The sequence below is a fragment of the Ochotona curzoniae genome, unplaced genomic scaffold (genome assembly GCF_017591425.1).
Source record: "Ochotona curzoniae isolate NIBS_2020 unplaced genomic scaffold, NIBS_Ocur_1.0 scaffold_3208, whole genome shotgun sequence".
In the NCBI taxonomy this organism is placed as follows: Eukaryota; Metazoa; Chordata; class Mammalia; order Lagomorpha; family Ochotonidae; genus Ochotona; species Ochotona curzoniae.
This window is the reverse complement of record NW_024467106.1, coordinates 13,373,604-13,396,973: the sequence shown is the minus strand read 5'-3', so window position 1 is coordinate 13,396,973 and position 23,370 is coordinate 13,373,604. Positions and strand designations below refer to the sequence as shown.

The 23,370-nt window shown below is 39.8% G+C and overlaps 1 protein-coding gene across 3 annotated transcripts; it reads left to right on the top strand.

Moving 5' to 3' along the window:
* Nucleotides 1-213: 213 nt before the first annotated feature.
* TLR4 (toll like receptor 4) lies at nucleotides 214-8,547 on the top strand. Of its 3 annotated transcripts, none has more exons than XM_040963296.1 (3): nucleotides 217-548; nucleotides 4,257-4,423; nucleotides 5,315-8,547. In XM_040963296.1, exons 1-3 carry the CDS (start codon nucleotides 456-458, stop codon nucleotides 7,578-7,580), a joined length of 2,526 nt encoding a protein of 841 aa, XP_040819230.1. In that variant the 5' UTR covers nucleotides 217-455; the 3' UTR covers nucleotides 7,581-8,547. The 3 variants fall into 3 exon arrangements, with proteins under 3 accessions (XP_040819232.1, XP_040819230.1, XP_040819231.1); XM_040963297.1 differs by having other exon boundaries at nucleotides 498-577; XM_040963298.1 differs by lacking the exon at nucleotides 4,257-4,423 and having other exon boundaries at nucleotides 214-577.
* The last annotated feature ends 14,823 nt before the right edge of the window (nucleotides 8,548-23,370 follow it).

The following is a 23,370-nucleotide window of genomic DNA, read 5'->3' as shown; positions in this document are numbered from 1 at the left end:
CTATCCTGTGGTGCCTTGGGATGGCAGCAGTAACAATGAAATGAAAGTAAAACATTACTTCTGTCCCGGAGAGTTACACAGACTGTTTTGGAGTCTGCTGGTTCTTTACACTTGCCACACCCAAGCGTCACATGATTTCCTAGGATGAAGGTCAGCTTCCTTTTGCTATTCCTACTGTCCCTGGCCTGCCAATGATTTTTTTTTTTTTCTTCTTTTTCTGGCTTCCCCTCTGCGGTGGGGCAGATGAATGTCAGAGAAACAAAAATCCAGAATGCTAACATTGCACTTTCACTTCTTCTTGCTCGTTAGCTCAGAACTGCTGTGAAAGAAGTCGTTTCTGTGGGGTGCCAATCGCTCAGGGCAAGAAAAAAACAGTGCCTTCAGGACTGTCCGATTGGGAGTTTCCAGGGCATCGTGTTCTCATTTGACCGCGGCTGTGCACAGGAAATGCCAGCATGATGCTTCTCTTGCGCCTGGCTAGGACTCTGATCTCAACTGTGGCCTTCCTCTCCTACCTGAGACCAGAAAGCTGGGAACCCTGTGTGGAGGTACGTGCTTGGGGCGCCTCTCATGCCCGGTAAGCTTTCCTTTGCTTCTGAAATGCTGCTTCTTACTTAGAACTTCCTGCTGTGTAATGGGGTTAGCTTATTATGCAAAAATGAGTTCAATTACTAAAGGACTCAGGAAACCACAGGAAGCAAATAATTCATTGTTAACGTGGCACTAAAGCGCAAGTCGCCGGTGCCTTTTCTCTTTTAGGGATTTTGAGTAGTATTAGGGACTGTAGGTTAGACAGACCTGTTGGAAATCAGTGCTTCATGATCTCCTGAGCCTGTGTAGCCTAGATGCAGTTCTGGAACCTCTCTGACACTAGCTTTCACATATGTAAAGGGGGAAAAATACACACACACACACACACACACACACACACACACACACACACAGAGTCAGACTTTATTAAACTGAGAGCTGTAGGAAAGCAGCTTCAGTGTCATTCCTAGCCATTGGTGATTTCACAAAGGCCCATTTAGGCCTTAGGAGGAATATAGCCTTTTCTGTATCTCAAAGAAAAGAACTTCTTAAAGTGGATTTTAGATTTTTGGATCCAGTCACATGATTTTGTCTAAGGGCTGAAAAAAAAACGAAAAAGAGGAGAGAGATAGTGGAAAACAGGAAGGAGAGAGAGAGAGAGATAGGGAGAGAAGGAGAGAGAGAGAGAGAGAGAGAGAGAGGGCTAAAGCAACGGTTTCTTTCTTTATGAACTGCCAGCAACTGTTGAGCAATCATAGCCACACTAAGCATTGGACTGAGTAGTCTCTTCTTTTCCCTCGTATAGACTTCATAGCTGTTTCAGAAACAAATAGCCAAACTTAACATTCCAGAAAGAAAGGTAGAATGAGGCAAGAAACTCAACAGAAAGGTTGCCAGTTGGTGTTCTGAGGTGAGGCCATGGGAGAAAATGATGAACTTAAATATGCACCAAGGACTAGTTCCCCATGCGTGTTCTTCCTTGCCCTAGTCCTAGGGCTGCCTTCCCTTCTGTGTCTCTCCTCCTCTTAGGTTAATCTGATAGAATCCTCAACCACAGTGGCCCTTTTATAAAAGCACTCTCACATGTGACTCTTCCTTGCCCCATGCACAATATCTGGCTGTCCCCCAAACTTGTTCATCTCCATATCCTCTCCTAGCAGAAGCCTTGTTTCCCTTGGTCTTGAATCTGGGATAACAGCTTGTTTCTTATTCTGTATTATTTCCATTTACATTAAGTTTCCACTTTTGGTTGCTATTTACTCATTATGATTTTTTTTTCTGGAGGCTCAGATCTAACAAATTATTTTGTTTAAAAACTTTCAATAATTTTCCACTGACATTAGAAAAGTGTCATAACACATGGCCTTAGAACTATTTTACTCTACCCAGAATATTTTTTCCCTTGATCAATACTGTCAAATACACTTGGCCTGTGAGCCATATACTTAGTTTGGAATGTCTTAGGAATCACATTAAATGTGTAAAAAAAAAAACAAAGAGTTAAGTCTTGATATCTTTTTAAAATTAATTTAATCAAAATATTATTTCAGAATGTAATGCATCTTTAACAAGTAAGAAAATCTTTTACGTTCTTGTTTGGTGTCAAATTTGGAAACTTAGTATGTCTTTTAAATTTATCAAACATATCACTATAGGTTATCCAGATTGCTTATACTTAAAAGCTGTGTGTAGTGAGTGGCAATCATAGTAGACAGTGAAGTTCTATTCATTTTCATAACTTTATTGTCATTCAGGTCTCTGCTTAAATGTCTCTCCCGCAAGGCAGTCTTCATATTTTGCTTCAGAGGCAGCCCTCTAGTTGTTCTAATTCAACTGTGCCCTCAAATGACTTCTTTTTGCTCCAGAGAACATCATTATTATATATTTTTCTTTATGTGCTCATTGTCTGTCTTTCACTTTGGAACAGAATTTGTAAGAAAGAATCATTACTAGTTTATCACTATAACCCCATTGCCTAGCACATGGCAAGTGTTCAACTAACAAGTGGTAAATCAGACCATTTCTGTAGCACAAAGACTGAGGCCTCAAATCTGGCCATGATTTCCCTTCTGGCTTGGGTTTCATGAGTTCAACCACTCATCATACATTCTGATTCATTTTTTTTCTACTTTCTTGGCTCATGCTGTTCTTTCCTTCTGAAATATTCTTCTTTTTCTCCTCATGTAGCCAGACCTTATTGACCTTTCAAAAACTCATTTAGAAAGCCTCCCCTGGGTCAACATTGAACTCTGTTTACTGTGAACTAGAAGACATTTCTTCCAAGCCTCTTTCATGGTCCTTTTAGACAATTACTAGTTTTCTTCCTGTCTTCACTCTTATATTGAATTGTAAGTTCTCTGACATCTAGAACCAAATCATTTTTGTTTTTTTTCGCCCACAGCGCATAGCAGAAAATGTGTACTGTTCAGACTTAAGGGAAACTTAGTTCAACCAATTAGTGTCAGGTTGTCATTCACATATTCAATACCTATTCACTGCAGTTTGGTCTTTTGAGTTCTGACCCAAAGTGATGAATGTAACCGTGAAAGTTTATAATTGAGTGCAGAAGATGAAAAAACGCATAGTAAGCAATTATATGTACAACATGACGTGGAATAGTGATACATCTCATGACAATAAATGAAAGCAGACAGGAAAGAGTGTCTTGCCCTGCCTTTTTCTGAATAATATGGTCTTAAAGGCTCTTCTGATGGATAGCATGTAGCTTCAATAGGATGCTGTAAGGAATTGTGTGAATGAATTCTATTGATTAAATTCATATTAAATTTCAATCATCCTTTATGGTTTATTTAAAATTTTTGATATAATATTTAACCTATAAGAAATATTGTGGCATATTATAAGGGAATCATATAGCTATTAATAATTAGTGCTGCCATTTATGACCCATTTACACTGAAGTTGGCTTTGAAAAACTCTTTAAATACTTATATAATCCTTTAAAGAGAGCACTGCTTTTTAAACAGAAAGAAAAAAGCAACCTCAAATAGGCAAGGATTGTGTTAAAGAAAATGAGAAAATTCAGAAATTAGGTGAGCGATTTGAGATTAAGTCTTACGAGGAATCTGGAGTAGAAACGGAAATTGGCAGAGGAAGCACAGCAGCATATAACATTTGATTTAACTTCCATGGCTCCACCACTGGGATCCAAGCACCCCAAAGTCTTCTCTCATTTCTGTATCACCATGCTCAGAGGTCAATGAGCCAAGGAAGAGAATACAATTAACAAAAATTAAACAATGGTAGTAGGTTCTGGGCTTCTTGAACACAGTCTCTTTAAGACCATAAGCACTGGCAGGAGATATTTAAAATACTAATGGGTATTTGTTAGTTGAATTTTACCTACAATAAAACGATATTCATTGAGTTTTCTTGAAGTCTTCACCGCAAATCACATATGAGAGTTTGTATAAAACCTAAGGCTTTTAGACTCAAGAGCATTAGCGATTCGTCCCCTAACTCCACTGTTTGTTGGTAAATGTTGGCATTGTTTGTAGCAGGGTTAGAACATCAAGTATGTAGTAGTGCTCATTTGTGGCTAATCGAGAGAGCAAGACATCTTTTAAGGATGAAACGAGTGGCTGGCTGGCTGACTGGATGGATGGACAGCTGAAAAGTTGTACCACGGGCTTGCTAGTCTGATACAAATGGCAGTCGGGTAGTGTAAGCAGCATAACACTGCAAATAATGTGTGATGATTACAGGTGGTTCCTAACGTTACTTACCAGTGCATGGAGAAGAATCTCTACAAAATCCCTGACAACATTCCCTCCTCAACCAAGAACTTGGACCTGAGTTTTAACCCCTTGAAGCATATAGGAAGTCATAGCTTTTCAAATTTCTCACAGCTACAGGTTCTGGATTTATCCAGGTAATCAATCAGCTTTTGCATTCTGCACTGGTGAGATGTTCATTGTTCTGTCACCTAATTTTTGAGCCAGAAATCTTGATTGAGGGATTCCCATTTTCATTTATTTGTTTATTCATTAAAGACATATCTATTTGCTATACAATCATGGATGTATTCTGTACATCTGTACATCTGTACATCTCATTTTCTGATCTGGAAAATGGTAGTTTTAATAAGACAGTTATAACAGTTTAATCTCTGAGTTTTCTTTTGAGTCAAGAGAAAGTAAGCTGTTTTACCAGCAAATTTTTATTGACCAATTAATCTGTTAGATTCCTTTAAGAAACAAGAATACATTAGTACTTGAAGGCTTTTGCCACCAGATATTTTTGTATCACTTTTAAATATCTTTTGCTCACATTTTATAAACACTGTGAATATCTATGAAATTTATGCATGCTCGTTTATATCTTTGAAATTTCCATTTACCAGTTATTTGACTAGCAACAGTTATAATTTTCATCTGCACCAACCAGGTATATAACAATGATTATATGTGCCAGAGTTTAACTAAATTTGTTTCAAGGTTATGATAAATTCTACAAACCATAAAATTTTGATGTACTCTAATTATTAATCTTAAGATGGTTGCCTTCTAATGGATTTTCTGTCTCCATTTAACATGTTGCCTGGTATATAATACAGAAATTCATTATTCTGGTCAACAGCATAATACTGGTTAGGTACAGCTTCGTATTTTCTCTTGGCCTTACCTGCTTCCTGCTATGTGTTTTTGCCAATGTGAATCATTGAGCATCACATCCATAGGGACAACTGAATGACTGAGATGATTATTCCCTTCGGGGTTTTTAATTCTGCAGAAATATTATATAATCTGTATCTTTTTCACAGGTGTGAAATCTATACAATTGAAGATGATGCATATAAAGGTCTAAAGAATCTCTCCACCTTGATATTGACAGGAAATCCCATCCAAAATTTGGCCCCTGGAGCTTTTTCTGGATTATCAAGTTTGCAGAAGTTGGTGGCTGTGGAGACAAACATAGCATCTTTAGCTGACTTCCCTATTGGACATCTCAAAACCTTGAAAGAGCTCAATGTGGCTCACAATTTTATTCATTCCTTCAGTTTTCCTGAGTATTTTTCTAACCTCTGTAACCTTGAATATCTGGACCTTTCCAGGAACAAGATACAAAATATTTATTATAAAGACTTACATGTTCTACGTAGTCAAATGTCCCTACTCACACTTTCTTTAGACTTGTCTTTGAACCCTATAGATTTTATCCAACCTGGAACCTTTGAAGCAATTAGATTGCATGAACTGATTTTGAGGGGCAATTTTAAAAGTACAAATATAATGAAGAGTTGTATGGAAGGGCTAGCTGGTTTAGAAGTTCGCCGATTAGTTTTGGGAGAATTTAAAAATGAAAGGGTTATGGAAAAATTTGAAAAATCTGCCCTGGAGGGTCTTTGCAATTTGGTCATTGAAGAGTTTCAATTAGCATACATAGATGACCTCGAGGGTAGGGTTACTGACTTACTTGATTGTTTGGAAAATGTTTCTGGGATGTCTCTGGTGAGTATTAATGCAAAAACCCTAGAGAGGTTTCCTAAAGATTTCAGCTGGAAATCATTAGAAATTGTTAATTGTATATTTGGCGACACAATTTTGAATTTGAAGTTCTCCTCTCTCACAAGGCTTACTTTCACTTCCAACCACGACGTGAGTGCTTTTCCAGAGCTGGACATACCGAATGTTGAATTTCTGGATCTCAGTGACAATCGATTGAGTTTTCAAAGCTGCTGTTCTGCGAGAAGATTGGGAACATCCAAACTCAAGCATTTAAATTTGAGCTTCAATGGTGTTATTACTATGACATCAAATTTTTTAGAGTTAGAACAGCTGGAATATCTAGATTTCCAACGTTCCACTTTGAGAGGCATCAATGAATTTTCGGTATTCCTCTCACTCAAAAGCCTCCTTTATCTTGACATTTCCTATACTGGCATCCAAATTGTCTTCAGTGGAATTTTTAGTGGCTTGAGCAATCTTCAGGTTTTAAAAATGGCTGGAAATCATTTTCAGGATAATGTGCTTCAGGATAATATGTTTACAGAACTGACTAATTTGACCATACTGGATATTTCTGCATGTCGACTTGAACAGGTGTCTCTGGGAGCATTTGACTCACTTCCCAGACTTGAGTCACTGAATATGAGTCACAACAAATTGCTGGTATTGGACATACCCATTTATAAACATCTCCACTCCCTCCAGGTTTTGGATGTCAGTTTCAATGTCATAGATACTCTGCAAGAGTCAGAACAACAGTCTTTCCCAAGTAGTCTAACTTTCTTATATCTTACTAAGAACAATTTGACTTGTGACTGTGAACATCAAAGGTTCATGCAGTGGATCAAGGATCACAGATGGCTCTTGGTGGGAGCTGAAGAAATGATATGTGCCACACCTCCAAATATGCTTGTGCTGAGTTTTAGGAATGCCACCTGTCGGTTGAGCAAGACCATCATTGGTGTGTCGGCATTCAGTGCGCTTGTGGTATCTCTTGCTGTGGTTCTGATTTATAAGTTTTATTTTCATTTGATGGTACTTGTTGGCTGCAAAAAGTATGGTGGCTGTGAAAACATGTATGATGCTTTTGTTATCTACTCCAGCCAGGATGAGGACTGGGTGAGGAATGAGTTGGTAAAGAATTTAGAGGAAGGAGTACCTCCATTTCATCTCTGCCTTCACTACAGAGACTTTATTCCTGGTGTGGCCATTGCTGCCAATATTATCCAGGAAGGTTTCTACAAAAGCAGGAAAGTTATTGTTGTTGTGTCACAGCATTTTATCCAGAGCAGCTGGTGCATCTTTGAGTACGAGATTGCTCAAACCTGGCAGTTTTTGAGAAGCCGAGCAGGTATCATTTTTATTGTGCTACAGAAGGTGGAGAAGTCCCTGCTCCGGCAGCAGGTAGAACTGTATCGACTTCTCAGCAGAAACACTTACCTGGAGTGGGATGATACAGTCTTGGGAAGGCACATCTTCTGGAGACGACTCAGAAATGCCTTGCTGGATGGTAGACCACTGAATCCAGAGGAGGTGGCAGGTGCAGAAAATAGACAGGAAGAAGCAGCAACTTTTACCTGAGGAGGCAAAAAAAAAAAAAAAAGCCTAAAAACTCCCGAAGGGTTTCTTGCTCAGTTGAACCCAACACTTTTTGAGATAACAAGTGTTACATGCCACAAGACTCCAGACATCATGCTAAAGGCAAGTGATTCAACAGTGCAGAAGGTACACAAAACTGCTAGTATCAGGGACTTTATAATTCAGAAAGCATAAAACATGCACTAAAATCTGGTACCCTTCAGGTGATGTTTCCACCAACTCAGCCATGGAATCTACAACACAGAAAGTCAATTCAGTTCTTACCCCTAAAAGCTGGATTAGAAAAAGAATGGACCTCATTTGGGGGATAAGGAGACATTTGTCCCCTGAATCTTTCAAGCAGCAACCAGATTATACATTCCATTCAAGCCATTTTAAGAGTTTTGCTTATTTCAAATGATCTGAATATTAACTCACATTCCCCTTTTCTTATTGGATATACTTGGGATTCAACTCCCTGACTCCTAAAGCTATGGATTCAGAATTTGATTAAATTAATTTCTTTACCTTGGTTGGAGTCTGGCAGATCATTCCTAAGGAAACCTAATGAACACAGGCTCACAAACATCCAGATTGCTTTTTAGCAGATGTTGTTAATCAGTATCTGTTTTAATTTTTAATGTCCTTTCTATATGCCTACATCAGAAATCAGATTGTGAGAGAAATACCAGAAATAACCACATGTAGCCACTATGTTTCAAGGAAGTATTCAAAATATACTTTGTCACTTGATGTCCTCTTAAAGTTATCACCTAGTAAGTTATGACTGTTGTGGAGGCAATATTAAAGGCATTTGCTTGAAAGGGGAAGTTTTTCTTTAATTGGAGGGGTGTCATAGTCCAATTTCTGGAACTCACAGAGTACAATTTGCTCTAAATGTAGGAAGAAATATGGGACCACTTTAGTGTACCTCTTCCTGATGATTCTGAAAAACCAAAACAAAACAAAAACAAAGTTAGCTGAGGTTGGTGGTGTCCCCTGACATGATCTGATAGGTCAGATGGTGTTTGATGAAACCCTCTCTAGGTCCTCCCTCTAGGTGGGAGATGCACTTATGTATCAATGCAAGGTAGGAAGTGTACACTGCTGTTTCCTGTCGGACATCACTCTCTGACCACATTTAGGCAAGAGCGGATGTCATTGCAGAAGTTGTGTATGGAGTTGGTGGGGCTCTTGATTAGGCAAGCGCTCTGTAAAGCACATGCATCCAGCGGCACTGGAAGAGATACAAAGAAAGCAAAGAGGATATCATGGAGAAATTCAAATCAAAACCATAGGAGGCATCACTTCATCCCAGTGAGAAAAGCCATTAAAAAGGATTGGGATCTGTCAGGATTTTGGAGGATTAGAAACATGTGAAAATATTGTTGAGAAGTATCGGCCGTTGCGCTCACTTGGGGAGTGAATCATCGGACAGAGGATCTTCCTCTCTGTCTCTCCTCTCTGTATATCCGCCTTTCCAATAAGGAAATAGTAATAAAAATAAATCTTTTAAAAAAAGAGAGATTAGAAAAGGAACTGCCATTATAAATGGTTATGAAGGTCACTCAAAATTTGAACTTGGAACTGTTGTATCATCCAGCAATCTCCCTCCTAATCATATATCTTAAAGAATAGACATCAGGGGGCCCGGCGCAGTGGCGCAAGTGGTTAAGGTCCTCACCTTGCACGCCCCGGATCCCATATGGTCGCCGGTTCTATCCCTGCAGCCCGGCTTCCCTTCCAGCTCCCTGCCTGTGGCCCGGGAAAGCAGTCGAGGACAGCCCAAGGCTGTTGCACTCACTTGGGAGTGAATCATCGGACGGAAGATCTTCGTCTCTGTCTCTCCTCTCTGTATATCGCCTTTAAACACCAACACAAACACCCAATACACTCCTTCAAATACTCCTTCTCACCTCTCAACCCAATTTTTAACATAATAATTCTCCTCTTAATCTCCCCCCTACTATAACCTCCTTCATTTTTACCCCCACCCAAACACATATATCTTTCTACAACTACTAACTTCCTCCCACAAACAAATATCCCATTTCACAACTAACCCATCCCACCACATCAATATTCCCTCCCCCACATACATAGAGAGAGAGATATAGACTCCACTATATATAGAAATATTAAACACACAAACATAGATAGAGATATAGTAGATAGATATACCAAATTCCATATCTTATCACATCTACCCAAACAATGTGTCTAATAGATATATACTATCTGTAGTTCTCATGAGAGTGAGCCTCTATTAATAACATACCTCATCCACCTAAAACCACTATGCACACACAAACCTACTATACACCCAAACATAACCCACCCCACACCTAAATCCAACCCAAAATAACCCTCTACCTACTAAAAACAGCTCTCATCAACACTCAACCCGCACAAATCTCCCCTCCAAAAATCTCCATCAACACCACAATAAAAATATAGATAGATTAGTACCCCCTCACAATCCACATAAATCACAACAAACCCACCATACACTCATCTCCTACATCTAAAAAATATACACCTAACCACCACCATCCAATTCCCCCCCCACCACACTATATCTTACTCAACAATGCATCAACCCCATTCGAAATATATATCAGTATATCAATATAAAATAATCAATTTCTCTTAATATTCGCTAGAACCTCCTCAAACTCCCATAGATCTCCTGCTAACACTCCTCGCGACACATAGTATATGGTCCCCCCGCTCACGCAAGAGCCCCCCCCCCCCCCGCCCACCACTTCATCTTATTCCAAGATATAGATAGAGTAGAGAGTGACCACTCGCGCGCAAACTCGCGGCTCTCCCCTCAACCCCCCCCCCGAGAGAGAGAGATATAGAGAGATGTATTATCTGTGCCGCCCCCCCATACTTAAGAGTCTATATTTCAGTTACTCTACTCAGCCCCTCCCAAGTTTGTTTTTCCGCACCATTTTTTATTCAGATGTGTGAATTTAATGTACACATCTGTGGCTGTTTGAAGCATGTTCTCTGTTTCCCTACAGATGTCTGTGTCAGCTTCAGAGAACGGCGGAAAGCATGTGATTTTGTGAATGCACACGCTGTACATGTGTGTGCTCGCACTCATGTCTGAAGACACATTCTACGTTAGTGAGTTAGCTGAAGCAACTGTACTAGGCTTCACTACTGACAAATTTTGCTTGAGCGTTGGCTCTAGCCTGACACTGGCTTCCTCCCTAGCAGGAAGTGTGCTAGTATAGACACTAACTCTCCTTTCCTGGTAAAGATTCTGGATATTTTGGATGAGGTGTATCAGGAGGACAAACAATGATATGGATGGAAACAGAAGGTGAAGAAATGAAAATGAGGTTAAACCCTGGCCTGGAGAAGAGAGAAAGAGTGAAATACAAAGAAATTTATATTAATCAGAATCACCTGTTTTCAATAATAACACACAACCTGGGCACATTGAGGCCCTTAAAACCATGGACGAAGCAGCAGATCAAGAATTCACTGCCTTGTTGTACTGATGTGAAATCTGAAATTCAGGAGAGAATCAATTCATCGTCAGTGGATCACAGAATAAACAAGTAGCACGTCTTGAACATGAGCCTCCAGCCTGCTCAGGGAGGCTCACTTTCCACTACACCCCTTCGTTTCATAGTTGAAGCGGGCAAAATGAGAAGTGAAACCCTTGCTGCTCAGTGTCGTTGGCACTAGTCAACCGTAACCATCAAGCATGAAGTAAGTGCGTGTGCATATACACAGGCATCATATATGTTGGATAAATCATTCATAACACGTACCTTTCCATCAAAAAAGGAAACTGCAAACAAAGTATACACAGCATGGTTACTCGACGCAATATAGGAACTCTGCATAGAGAACAAAAAGACGAAAGAAACACACTAGGAATAATTTCAGCATAGTGTTTTTCTGTCTTAGCCCTATAATGGGTGGTGTGCTGTTTGGCAAATGCCAAAAAGTAAGATTGGCTATTTGTCAACCTCATGCTGTGGGCCTCTTTCTCTGAGAGAGTAAACTAATAGTAGGAATGTTATTGAAAATAACATGCGTTCAACACAAGAGATGGTATTCTTAGTTGCTTTATAAATAGGAGTATAGGGAGGGTATTTCGTGACTTAGAAAGCAGATTGTAATAATTTCTGTTTTCCCCATTGTATGGGGCTGTGAAATTGGTCATAGTTCTAAGTAGGTAGCTTCTTTCTGACTCAGCCTCCACCCCTGGGATGATTCGACCAAAACTCTCTTCTGGACTTTGCTACCTTTCTAGAAATCAACAATAGGGCTTCGTGTGACAGGCATGTTCATAGCACAGAATTGACAGGCAGCATTGGTTTGAGAGGAACTGGTGTGCGAGCCAAGTGTTTCTCTAAGTGCTGCTGACCTTCAAGCCTTCTGGTTAAGGTCCTCCTTCCCAGGCCACAGCTCTCAGTGGCCCATGCAGATTCTCACACTGTAGCCTTCCAGCGTTAACTCCTGCTGCTGTTGTTGCTGTGTGATTGCTGTCAGCCACTGCCCTAAGAATTTTTACCCTTCATGTCTGTTTTGATTCTTATCTATTGTCTTATATATAATTTCTAATTTAAATTCTCACATGATGCTTATGAGATGATAATAATAATCTAGCATTGTTACACATTAGGAAACTGAAGCTGGAATATTTTAAGTGACCTTTGGAAAATCAGCCAGGTAGCAATAAACAGTCCCCAGCACGAGACAATGTCTCTAATGCTTTCCTTCCATCTCATACAGGATGTGAATGTTACTGCTCTTTATTTTCATTTTCTCTTTAGACTGGACTCAAAACTAGAAGTCAAGTACAAAGATGAGCAAAGAATGGTTGTTAGAAAGTAACTGCTTAACCTAGTAGTTAGACGAATGGTTAAGACTCTATGGTGCAGCTGGTGCTGTGGCATAGCAGGGAAAGCTACTGCCTGCAGTGCCTGTATCACATATAAGCATCAGTTTGAATTCCATTTGTTCCACTTCTGATCCAGCTGTTTGCCAATGTACCTGAGAAATCAGCAGATGGTTTGATGCTTGACAAGGGACCTTGCACCCACATGGTAGAGCCAGAAGAAGCTCTTGTTTCCTGAGTTTGGACAGGCTCAGCTCCAGCCCTTGCAACAGATTGGTGAGTGAGGCAGTGGATAAAGGTCTCTCTCTCTCTCTTTTTCTTTCTCTCTCTCTCATCTTTCTCCCTCTATCTAATCTGTAACTCTGCCTTTGGAATAAGTAAAGTACAGGCTATTAATATATATTTTTATATATATATACGTATATATATATATATTAAGGACAATAATAATGAAAGCCCTTTAAGGTTTTATGATATGACTGAGGCTCTTTGTGTATGATTGTATCTGATTGTTAGCTTGAGTCTATATTGGCTATTGTTTTTTTTACATTCTGCAGATGATGTGCACAGTATGCAAAGAGTGTGCTGTCCAGCTGGAAGAAGCAGCATGAGGGTGTGTTCCGAAATTGGCCTGTTTCTCGAGATTATATTCTTTCTACCATGTAACTGTCAGGACATCCTGGTCTATTTTGCCTAGGATAGTCAGAGGAGTTACTGGAGAATAACTTGGGAAAGGTCAGTAACTCCCACACTATCTAGAAATGGAAAGTGTAAACAGAAGTGTGTGCAACTCTTTTTGATTTCTGCAGAAATAGAGAGGATCCCTCCTGTGAAAGGCTCCGTGACAATTCTGACTATAAATGTGCTTTGTGGCACAGATTGTCCTGCCCTAATGGCTTTGATTATAATTATGAAATAATGGGTTTCTGAAATGCTGCAAGCAGTTCTGGGAATGGAAATAAGTGTTTAGAAACAACATGGTGTTTATGTGAGAAGTATTTTGTTCAGAATTAATCCCATGTTTAGCAGAAAAAAATTGTGTTGTGTGCTCCTAAGAAACTTTCTCCATGTAACCAAATAAAAGCTAGTCAGTTGCCAATCTGAGGTCTGTTTCACACTAATACTATTTCATGTCCCATTGTCTAAGCAAGACATATCTGACCTAAACTAATCCTTCTTCACGGCTGTAATTCTCCACGATCTCTCCCGAATCTTGTCCCTCCATTTTCCAGGGCTCACCTATGAGATGCTCTTGCATGAGCCATCTTTCCCTTGGAATGCAAATTTATCTGTCCCATTACACCTTTTTTTTTTTTCTTGGCGATTATCCCACTTCCATATAAGGGAATAAATACTTTTTCTATTTAAAGGCTTTCCTGGAAGGTGATTTGTTAAACGGAGTTGTGCAAATATGTATTGTGTCATAATGTCTCTGATTTCATTTCTTAGAAGAAAAACAGAAGTCTCTCTTCACATGTTTGAAATATGTTGAAGGCAGGTTAAAATCATCTGACTTGCTTTTGTATGTTTCTGGGTCAATGGCATAACCTCTTTATTGTATCTTCTAATTTCTTCTCTCCGCTTTTCATTTGCATTCTATTTTCACTCAGGGCTTCAAATGGCTCACAACTGAGGTCTTCTCAATTGAACTACTAAAATTAGAAGTTAATCAAAATAATGAAGTTTATCAGGCCCCAATACTCAAACTGTGCTGTTTAAACATTTGAATCATGGCATTTAAAAACCCTATTATCTTAACTATCTAGCTATCATCTATCTACCACCTGTCATTTATCTTTATGATTCTTAGTGCTAGAAATTCTGATTCAGTGTGATAGCTTGGGCTTAAAGAATCTATATATTAAAATGTATTAATTTTCATGCATGCAAATGTTTGAAAATGACAGTTTTAACGAAACATTTGGAATAATAACCCATGTTCAATGTAATTCCAGGATGCATCCTGGTTCATGATAGCCAAGGCAAGAACAGCAAAGTCTAATGTCTGAAAACTTTTGTAAGCAGAAAGAAAGAAACTCATTGATCATATAATTTATATTTATTCTCTACAGTTGACATTTCTACATCTCATTTGAACAGAATTATTGGAATATTAGTGCTAGTTAGTTTGATTTTTGGCATACAGTATTTATTTTGATCCTGTGTTGGAAATCATTTAGTTTTCGTCATATTGTTATCCATTTCATTAACTTATTTTCATAGTAATTTGAATCTAACCAAAAAAATTAGACTAATTACATGTCATAATCTATGCTGAAGCATCAGATGCTATTTTATATTTTTCTGACTTTTTACTCCAAAAGAAATCGAGTAAAACTCAGCTCCAGTTTTTTTTTCTACAAGCAGAACATTCTTCTTGCCATTCATTATTGATTAAGAACATGACTTGGCCTGTCAAACACCAAGATCCCCTGTGTAAAGACTGGGTTTGTGTCAGTTTTCCTTCCCAGGAACCACTTTTTCATTACCATTGTGCGGAGAGGCAGTGAGCACTGAGAGTTTCGTCCCTTAATTTTGAGTCTCTCTGTCTCCTGGATGAGTCTACTTCCCAAGAGGAAATGGCTACAGTAAACATTTCCTACTTACAAACAGAACCTTTGAAATTAACAGCAAGGAAAGGAGCTCTGGCTCGTGCTGTGCTCAGCTCATTGCTGGGTCCTGTGAGTTGTTTCTGTTCTTTATCCATCTTTGGATTGGCTGTGGCATCAAGTTCTTGTCCAGTCCTGATGGGAAGGATCATCTTTGCTAGATGGTGAAGTGTCAGTTGACATGGGGACAATGAGCAGAGTTGGAAGTAGTATGTGTTAGCATGCATGTTTACTCTTAGGAACCTCTCTCTAAGCTAAGGTTTCTGACCTGCAAAATGGAACATCTAAGCTGAATCAGGATTTCCAGAATGTGGCATATTGATGAACAAGATGAGTGTATTGTTTTAAATTTATTTATTATTTTAAAAATCTGAGTTACAGGCAGAGAGAGAAGGAGAACCAGGCAGAGAGATCTTCCATCTGCTCATTCACTCCCAAAATGGTTTCAATGGCAAGTGCCGGGCCAGCCCAAAATCAGGAACCAGTAGCATCATATGGCTACCCCTTGTGGGTGGCAGGAACCCATACTGTGTTATGCTTCTCGTTCTAGGCCATTGAGAGGGTACTGGATCAGAAAAGGAGCAGCTAGGACACAAACTGGTCTATAAGGGATGTCAACATTATAGCAGGTGGCTTTACTCACTACCCCCCCCATGTGGGCCCTGAATACATTATCCTTAATGGTATTGTTTATTTTAATGTTTGCTTTGTATTTCAAGTCATGTTAATGGTTAGAAACCAGTAATTTCTGAAATACATTTAAATTTACACTGAAGATGCTATTATTAAGGAGAATAAAGAGGATAACAAGAAGTATTATGTAAAGGGTATACAGAAGTGGAAAAAAATTGAAGATACCATGAGGAAGATTGCCAACTGGGAAGTGATTGGTTAAATGACCTTTAAGGATTTTGCCAGCTCACTGATATTCTAGCATGTTTACTTCTCCAGGATTGATCTCTTATTTATCAGATGCCAAAGGTAGAGCCCCTGTCCTTAGCACTTTTATCCCGTGAATAAGAGTGTAACCCCCTCACATAGATATTTCAGCGTATTTGAAATGGAACCCTCAAAATGTAGAAGCAGGGCCCAGCCTTTTGTCTACCTCTATTTGCACAAGGTGACTTTGCCTGCCCTTAATATTCACTGATTTAGGGAGTGATCCAGCTGGCCTTGAAACGTTCTTATCACCAGACTCAAGGAGTCATTTGCTCCTCCCTTAGACAAGAACCTTGGTGGCCAGTGTTGTCCTGGAGTGATTAGTGTAGCTGAATTCCAGGTATGAATAGACCACAATTGCCACTTTTACATAATTTCCAGACAAACTGGAGTCCACCCTGCATGGTAAGTTCTGTGAAGAACACAGTATCACATACCACTCAAAAGAGAGTCCTGAGCTCCACGTACCAAAAAGAAACTTTAACACAAGTTTTAAACACACACACATACACACCTCATCTCAAATTTCAATCTATAAGAACCTTCACTTTTAACTCCTTGGGGAGTCTGGAAATTAAGTGTTAGCTGTTCAGCTCCTTGCTCTGTGATTTGCAATAAATACCCAGTTTCTTCCACAACCTGGATGTCAATGATTGGCTTTCTGTGTGTTAGGTGAGGGGACCCTGTTTGAATGTTGCACTGCAAGCACTCCCACAGGTTTGAGGTGTTCTGCCACACACCAAATTGTGGTTTGATCATTTTAAGCCTTATGGTACTTTATAAAAAGGAGACAACTATTTCTGAAAAGGATTCAGCTATGAACCCAGTTGACTAAAAGGCAAAAGACAATGGAGACAGAAGTTTAGATGATTGGAAAACGAATTGGCTTCATCACTGATTAGCTGTTTGACAAAGCAAGTGCCTGGTCTCCTGTCTCTTTGTCTGCTTTTTGTATATGGGATGAGATCGTTGAAGCAGTCATCTTTATGACAACTTTAAGAATTAAATAGGAGAGAAGATTCAAAAACCTCTTGGAAAATACCGTATGTGGAGTTGTCTAGTGGATTGAAAACAGCTTTAAAGAAGATTTTCTTCCATGCTTAGCTGTGTAAGGTAACTTGACAAAGTTCATGACAAATTGAGTTAAGATACAAGTTATATAAAATATTAGAACCTTGTAGGTTTTGCATAATGTACATTTCCTGTGGCTTTTTGGAAGACTTCTTATATATGCATGGATTTTTCAAGCATTTTTGCACCAAAACAAGCTTATTTTTAATTCCAGTTTCCACGAACTTTTTAGGAGTAACCTTATATAATCATAAGAATATTCTTGTATCTTGTCTATGTATTTAAAAAGTTTTTAATTAATGTCATGTTTTACCAGATTTGTGTATTTCAGCAATATGTAAACTTGGCCACTTCAAATGATCTTAAGGAGAAGAAAAATACATTTGGTCTAAATTCAAGCACTTTCTTGGACTACTGCATGCAATTATTCTTCCTGTTTCCTACATTTGACATTTAAAATGATATTGCACAGGCTTCTACACTATGCTATGGAGTCACAACTGACCCCTTTTGCCTTTTCCCATCTGTGAATTCTTGTCAGATGATAGTAAATCCTCTGCCTTAATTTTATAATTGGAGATTGGTAATAGTGGAGTCCTCAGCTTCTTCATTTCTTCTCACTTCTTTCATAACATGCCATTCATGATTGTCCCTTGAATCACCACAGGGCTACTATTATCCCTCATTCATTTGCCTCTGTAAGCAGTTACTGAAGGTATGCTCAGCAGCCAGGCTGCCAAAACTCCTGGGCACATCCCTCTTCAAGCAGTGGTAACAAATGCTGCCTATCTGAGCCGTGACACCTGCCCCTAAATCATTCTCCCGTTAGTCTGCAACAGGCCAAGCCCCTGCCCTTCACTGTGCTGGGACTGCCGAGTCTGCTCCGAAGAAAGCTCTCTCAAGTATCTAAACCCCAAATTGACTGCCTTCCTAACCTGTCTCTATATCATCACCATCCTCTTTGTTTTATATGTTCTTGTTGGGCACTAAATTGATTCTAGCCTAGTAAGACTCCCTCTTTCACCCTTTTCCTTCTCTATTCCTCCCATACGCATTTGGGTGTGGGTGGATCTCTCTCTGTATCTCTTCTAAACTTTTGTTCCACCTTGTTCTTTTCTTTTCCATCTTACATGAAAACTTCATAAACTGCCTCCCTTGCTTTTCTTCACTAGATGTATTGCAGAGAATTCAAGCTTCTTGCAAACACACAGATCTGAGTTCTAAGTCTTGCAGTGTCTGTTTTGTTGGCCTCAGCTGTCAAATGAGGACAATGGCTACTATTCATATTTGCTGGGAAGTTTAATATATTGAAGTAGACTTCTCACTTTGTGTTTCCTTGAGAAGTTGGCCTTCGTTTCACTCATCTGTCTGCCTAACCTTTGTAGAGAAACTATTTTGCTATTTGTGCCACACCCATAGTGATGCAGAGAAAATGACAAAAGCAGGCATTAAAGTTGTAAATTTCAGATTCATTTTGGCAAGGAAATTGTATTTAAACGATACACATATACTCATGGACACTTGAAGTTACACTGGCTGCATAGGACTACCCTGGAAAGGCCTTTCAGGAGAGGTGCTGTTTGAGCTGTGTGTTTGGAAAGAACCATGCTGTCGGTGAACCCTGGTAGAGGACCAGGTGAGGGAGTGCTTACTTAGTCAAAAGAGCAGCACGAATGCCTTAATTGGCTCCTATAATAATAAGGGCAACATATTAAATAAGAATTTACATAATGTGCTTAGCATGATGCACACCACTGACATTATTGAAACATAAGAACTTTTTTGGTTTACTTTTGTATAAGTTGAGGAGGTTGTAATCATGAGGAAAGCCGGATAGCTCTTAGCACTAAGTCACTTCTTTGCAATGCCTGTGATTCAGGGAGCCCAGATTCTCACCCTGATACTGCCATTGGTCTGCAAGACGCTGGGGAAGTTATAACTCAGGCTTGAGGTACTATGAGTTATGATTTGTTTTGGTTCAAGAAAAGCTTTCTGGGAATTGAGGTGACTCCACCCTTTGTCAAGAAATACACAGACATCCTGGAATGTTGCAACATGAGAATAGAGAATTACAGTTGCAGACCAAACATTGCATTAGCTGTTAGAAATTGTGGCCACTTGTGTAACAGGGATATGTACTTTTTCCATGCCCCCCCTTTATTTTTCTGTTAAACGGTCGAAGATTCATGCATGGCACTTTTACTTCTTCAGAGTAGTCACTCCGGTTGAACAGAATACATCATCCAGAAATCAACAGCTGTAGAGCCAGCAACCAGAGGCTACTGCTCTAATTATAAAGCGTGATATCTGATGGCTTAAACACGAAGAAAGGAAACAACTATTTCCTACACTCAGGGAGGTACCTGGTGATAGGAAATACTGCGAAAGTTGAAAAACTGAAATCTTCCAAACAGCTCCGAATGACAGAATACATTGGCTATCCTTGATCTGACCCCGCCCTATCACTCCCACATAGCATCCTGATTTGCCTGCAGGAACAGCCACGGTGGTGGGTGTGTGTCTCGTACTCTGGCCTGATCTCCCCTTGACATTGCAATGGTATAGAGAAGACCCCAATATGGTATTAACAAAGCTGGTAACACCAACCAAAGCCATAGTATGATTTTAATATTGCTGTTGGTAACAACAATAAAAAGGGGAAGTGAGGGAGGAGACGAGAAACCGAGTGAGTGTTAAACTGGAGCAGTTCCATTCGGAGTAGTTTTATATTATGGGCTTCTAGATTTGAACATTTATAAAAATCTTTATTTATTTTCATTGGAAAGTCAGATATACAGAGAGGAAGAAAAATAGAGAGGAAGATCTTCCATTCAATGATTCACTCCCCAATTGGTCTCAATAGCCGGAGCTGCCGCAATCCAAATCCAGGAGCCAGGAGCTCTTCTGGGTCTCACACATGGGTTCAGGGTCCCAAGGCTTGGGGCTGTCCTTGACTGCTTTTCCAGGCCATAAGCAGGAAAATGGATAGGAAGCAGGGCCACCAGAATTAGAGCCGGTGCCCATATGGGCTCCCGGCGTGTGCAAGTCGAGGACATTAGCCACTAGGCCACCATGCTTGGCTGCAGATTTGAACATTTTTGATATTCAATTTTCTTTTGCATCATTTCAAATATTTTTGTTCAAAATCCTGTTTAATGAGGGAATCTCTTTTACTACCATAAAACAATAACAAAACCCATGGCAACTGAAAAAAAAACACTATTATGTTCACTTGCAATACATTGAATAGTCTTAGAGCAGTTGGTTCAAAGCCCTGTGCTGTATGCTTTACATGCGTTATGCTAACATGCCGAAGAAACGACTCTGTGAGATAGCCATTATCATCACCACTGGACAGAAGAAACTGGAGTTTGAAAAAGTTGAATCAAAACCTCCAAATCCTTTAGGTGGTAAAGTACTACACAATTAGAAAACTATGAGGTATGTCCCCACAAAGGCCTAATTCTGTATGTCCCCACAAAGGCCTAATTCTACAGGTCAGGTGTTAGATCCCATCTTATCAGCTGTTTGTAAATGGGTATTCAAATTTTTCTCAGTAATTCGATCATGAAATTGATTACTTTCTCAGGTACCTTATGTAATTTCTTGGCAACTCTCTTGGCAGATGCATAGATGGGGACATTTAAACTGGGTTCTAGTTTACCTTCCTGGGCACAAGAATTAGCCCGTGATTTTAACTTGTGATGTAGCATATGCAGTGAGCACTGCTCAACTACAAAAGTTTGGATGTGAAATAAAAGCTTGTCAAATTGGTCACTGGTGCATGACCTCTGCTCTCCAGGAAACCCTGGCTGGCTTGAAGTAGAAACAATTGTGCCAGTGTAGGGACTTACTGAGCATCTAGAAGAGTCTCCTTATAAACATTTTTCTTTTTAACTCATTTGGCTTTATTATTATTGGCTAGGGTCTGCTTGAGCTCTCTGGGAGAAAGGATGTGCAAATGAAGATTTACACATATGTCCTACTGGGTGGACCCCAAGAGGAAAGGTTTAAATTGGATTTGCTAGTGTTTTTCCAGTACACTTGACTTTTGTATTGTAACAATTTTTCACCAAGTAGGGGAAAGTATGCAATATACACAGCATGATGTTTGGCATACAGTAAATAGATGACCTTGACATGTGCTAAACTTCAGTAACTAGCTTTGAAAGAATGCTGAATGAGGCATTATAATGCAGTTTATAATATCAAGTTTAACATGGAAACTAGCAATGCAAGAGTTTCCCTCTAGCGATGGCGTTGTGGCATAGTAGTTCATGTCCACGTGGCTGCACTTCTAATCCAGCTCTTTGCTACTGGACTGGGAAATGTGGTTTCAGATGGCTTGTGTATTTGGGCCCCTGCCGTCCTTATGGGAGATCTGTACCGAGTTCCTGGCTCAGGCTTTGGCCTAGCTCAGTCCTGGCAGTTGAGGAAACCAGGGGAGTGAATGTGTGGATGGAAGACTTCTAACTCTCCCTCTGTTTCTGTAACTCGGACTTTCAAATAAACAAATCCCTAAAAAGGAAAGAAATCTATCTGGCAGGCTTATTACTGCTTATAGACTATATGGAAACATTGACTTAATCCGTAACTCTGCACACTCTTCTGAAAATCTTTCCATCTCTTAATGGGAATACAAAGAAGAAATACAAATAAAATCAGGACTCTGTGTTCAGGGCAGTTCAGTGTTTGCTGGAAAGACTGGGCGAGCAGTGTGACAGGGATATCCCTTACAGTATGTACAGGGACTTTGAGTCATCAAGTAGCAGATTGGCAACCATAGCTTGTATTTATGAAGATGCTCCTTGATACTAGGCATCTAATGTGAATTAATTCATTTGTTCCTCATACAGAATAGGGACCTAAGGTTAGATCAGTTAAGAACCCAACCACAGGCTGGTAAGTAACCAGAGCACACAGATTTGAGCCAGTCTGGAACTAAGCTGCTAAGGGCCCAGCACGGTAACCTAGTGGCTAAAGTTCCTGCCTTGCATGCCTAGGATTCCATATGGGCTCTGGTTCGTCCCCCGGCTGCTCCACTTCCCATCTAGCTCTCTGCTTGTGGCCTGGGAAAGCAGTACAGGATGACCCAAAGCCCTGGGATCCTGCACCTGTGTGGGAGACCTGGATGAAGTTCCTGGCTCCTGGCTTCGGGTTATCTCAGCTCTGGCCATTGCGGCTGCTTGGAGAGTGAAGCAGTGGATGGAAGATCTTTCTGTGTGTCTCTCCTCTCTGTACAAGTGAATTTTCAATAAAATTTCCAATAAGAAATAAATCTTTAAAAAAAAGAAAAGAAAAGAAACCCCCTGCATTTTAAGCACACCTCTCTCTCTCTACCTTTGGGAAATTATGTATGATATAACATACTGTAGAAACATTTGCTTGGTGCCTGCTGGGATCTTCCAGGTAGAGTAGAGGACAATGGGGGACAAAGCACTATTCTTAATTTCTAGGTGTTGAGGGCTTGAGTTACAGATAAATACATAAACATGAGGTTCCATTACAACCTGATAAAAAGAGGGAATCATCAGTGGTTTGGAATTTGTCAGTGGAAGGATCCAATTTCCAGATACAAACTGTGTGAATTAAGCCATGTTAATTACCCCTTCTGTTTCATCATCTTGTCTGGTACAATGAAGATAATGTAGACATTTGCCTCAGAATAGTACAATGGGGGCAAAATAAAGGCCTATACTAAGTGGAAAAATGATTGACATGATATCACATAGTAGGTTCTTAATTTATGATGCCTACTCTAGTATAATTATTTAGAATGCCAAAATATTGAAGAAGAAGAATAAAAAATACTTTCAAAGCAGCAAAAGGCCAGAATCACAAAGGTCTCTAATGTCTTTTAAGGTGCTGAGGAATGGGAAAAGGACAAAAAGCAAAATGAGCTTTAACCCAGTTACACAGAGTGTTGTTGGGTGAACGGATCGAGAGAGATGAGGCTGCATGCCACGAGATCAGTCAGTAACATGCATGCATAGATGTCTTTAACCACGCTGGTGAATGTCAACGGGATTCTTGACCTTTCTACCAAGGAAACTCAAGGAACAGGAGACATAGGAAATTTAGCTCTTATACCTCTGTCCAGGAAGTCTCAAGTGGGGACTTGCAGGTCAGAAACACATTATTTTCTTTCTTGGAGAAGGTGGCAACTGTGACCTGAACCAGGGACTTGAACATTCATTCATCTCAATAACTCAAGAGCTAGACACACAGAGAACTGTGCTGGCAACAGGCAACAGGTACTTTGATTTGAGCAAAAGCTCCAAGTGATAGAGACAGGAACTCTTCAGAA

What these genes read in the sequence shown, in the direction of transcription:
- TLR4 (XM_040963296.1), top strand. Translation starts at nt 456, where the DNA reads ATGATGCTTCTCTTGCGCCTGGCTAGGACTCTGATCTCAACTGTGGCC. An exon ending in GCTGGGAACCCTGTGTGGAG is followed by an intron (nt 549 to 4,256) that starts GTACGTGCTTGG and finishes TGATGATTACAG; the next exon opens with GTGGTTCCTAACGTTACTTA. An exon ending in CAGGTTCTGGATTTATCCAG is followed by an intron (nt 4,424 to 5,314) that starts GTAATCAATCAG and finishes TCTTTTTCACAG; the next exon opens with GTGTGAAATCTATACAATTG.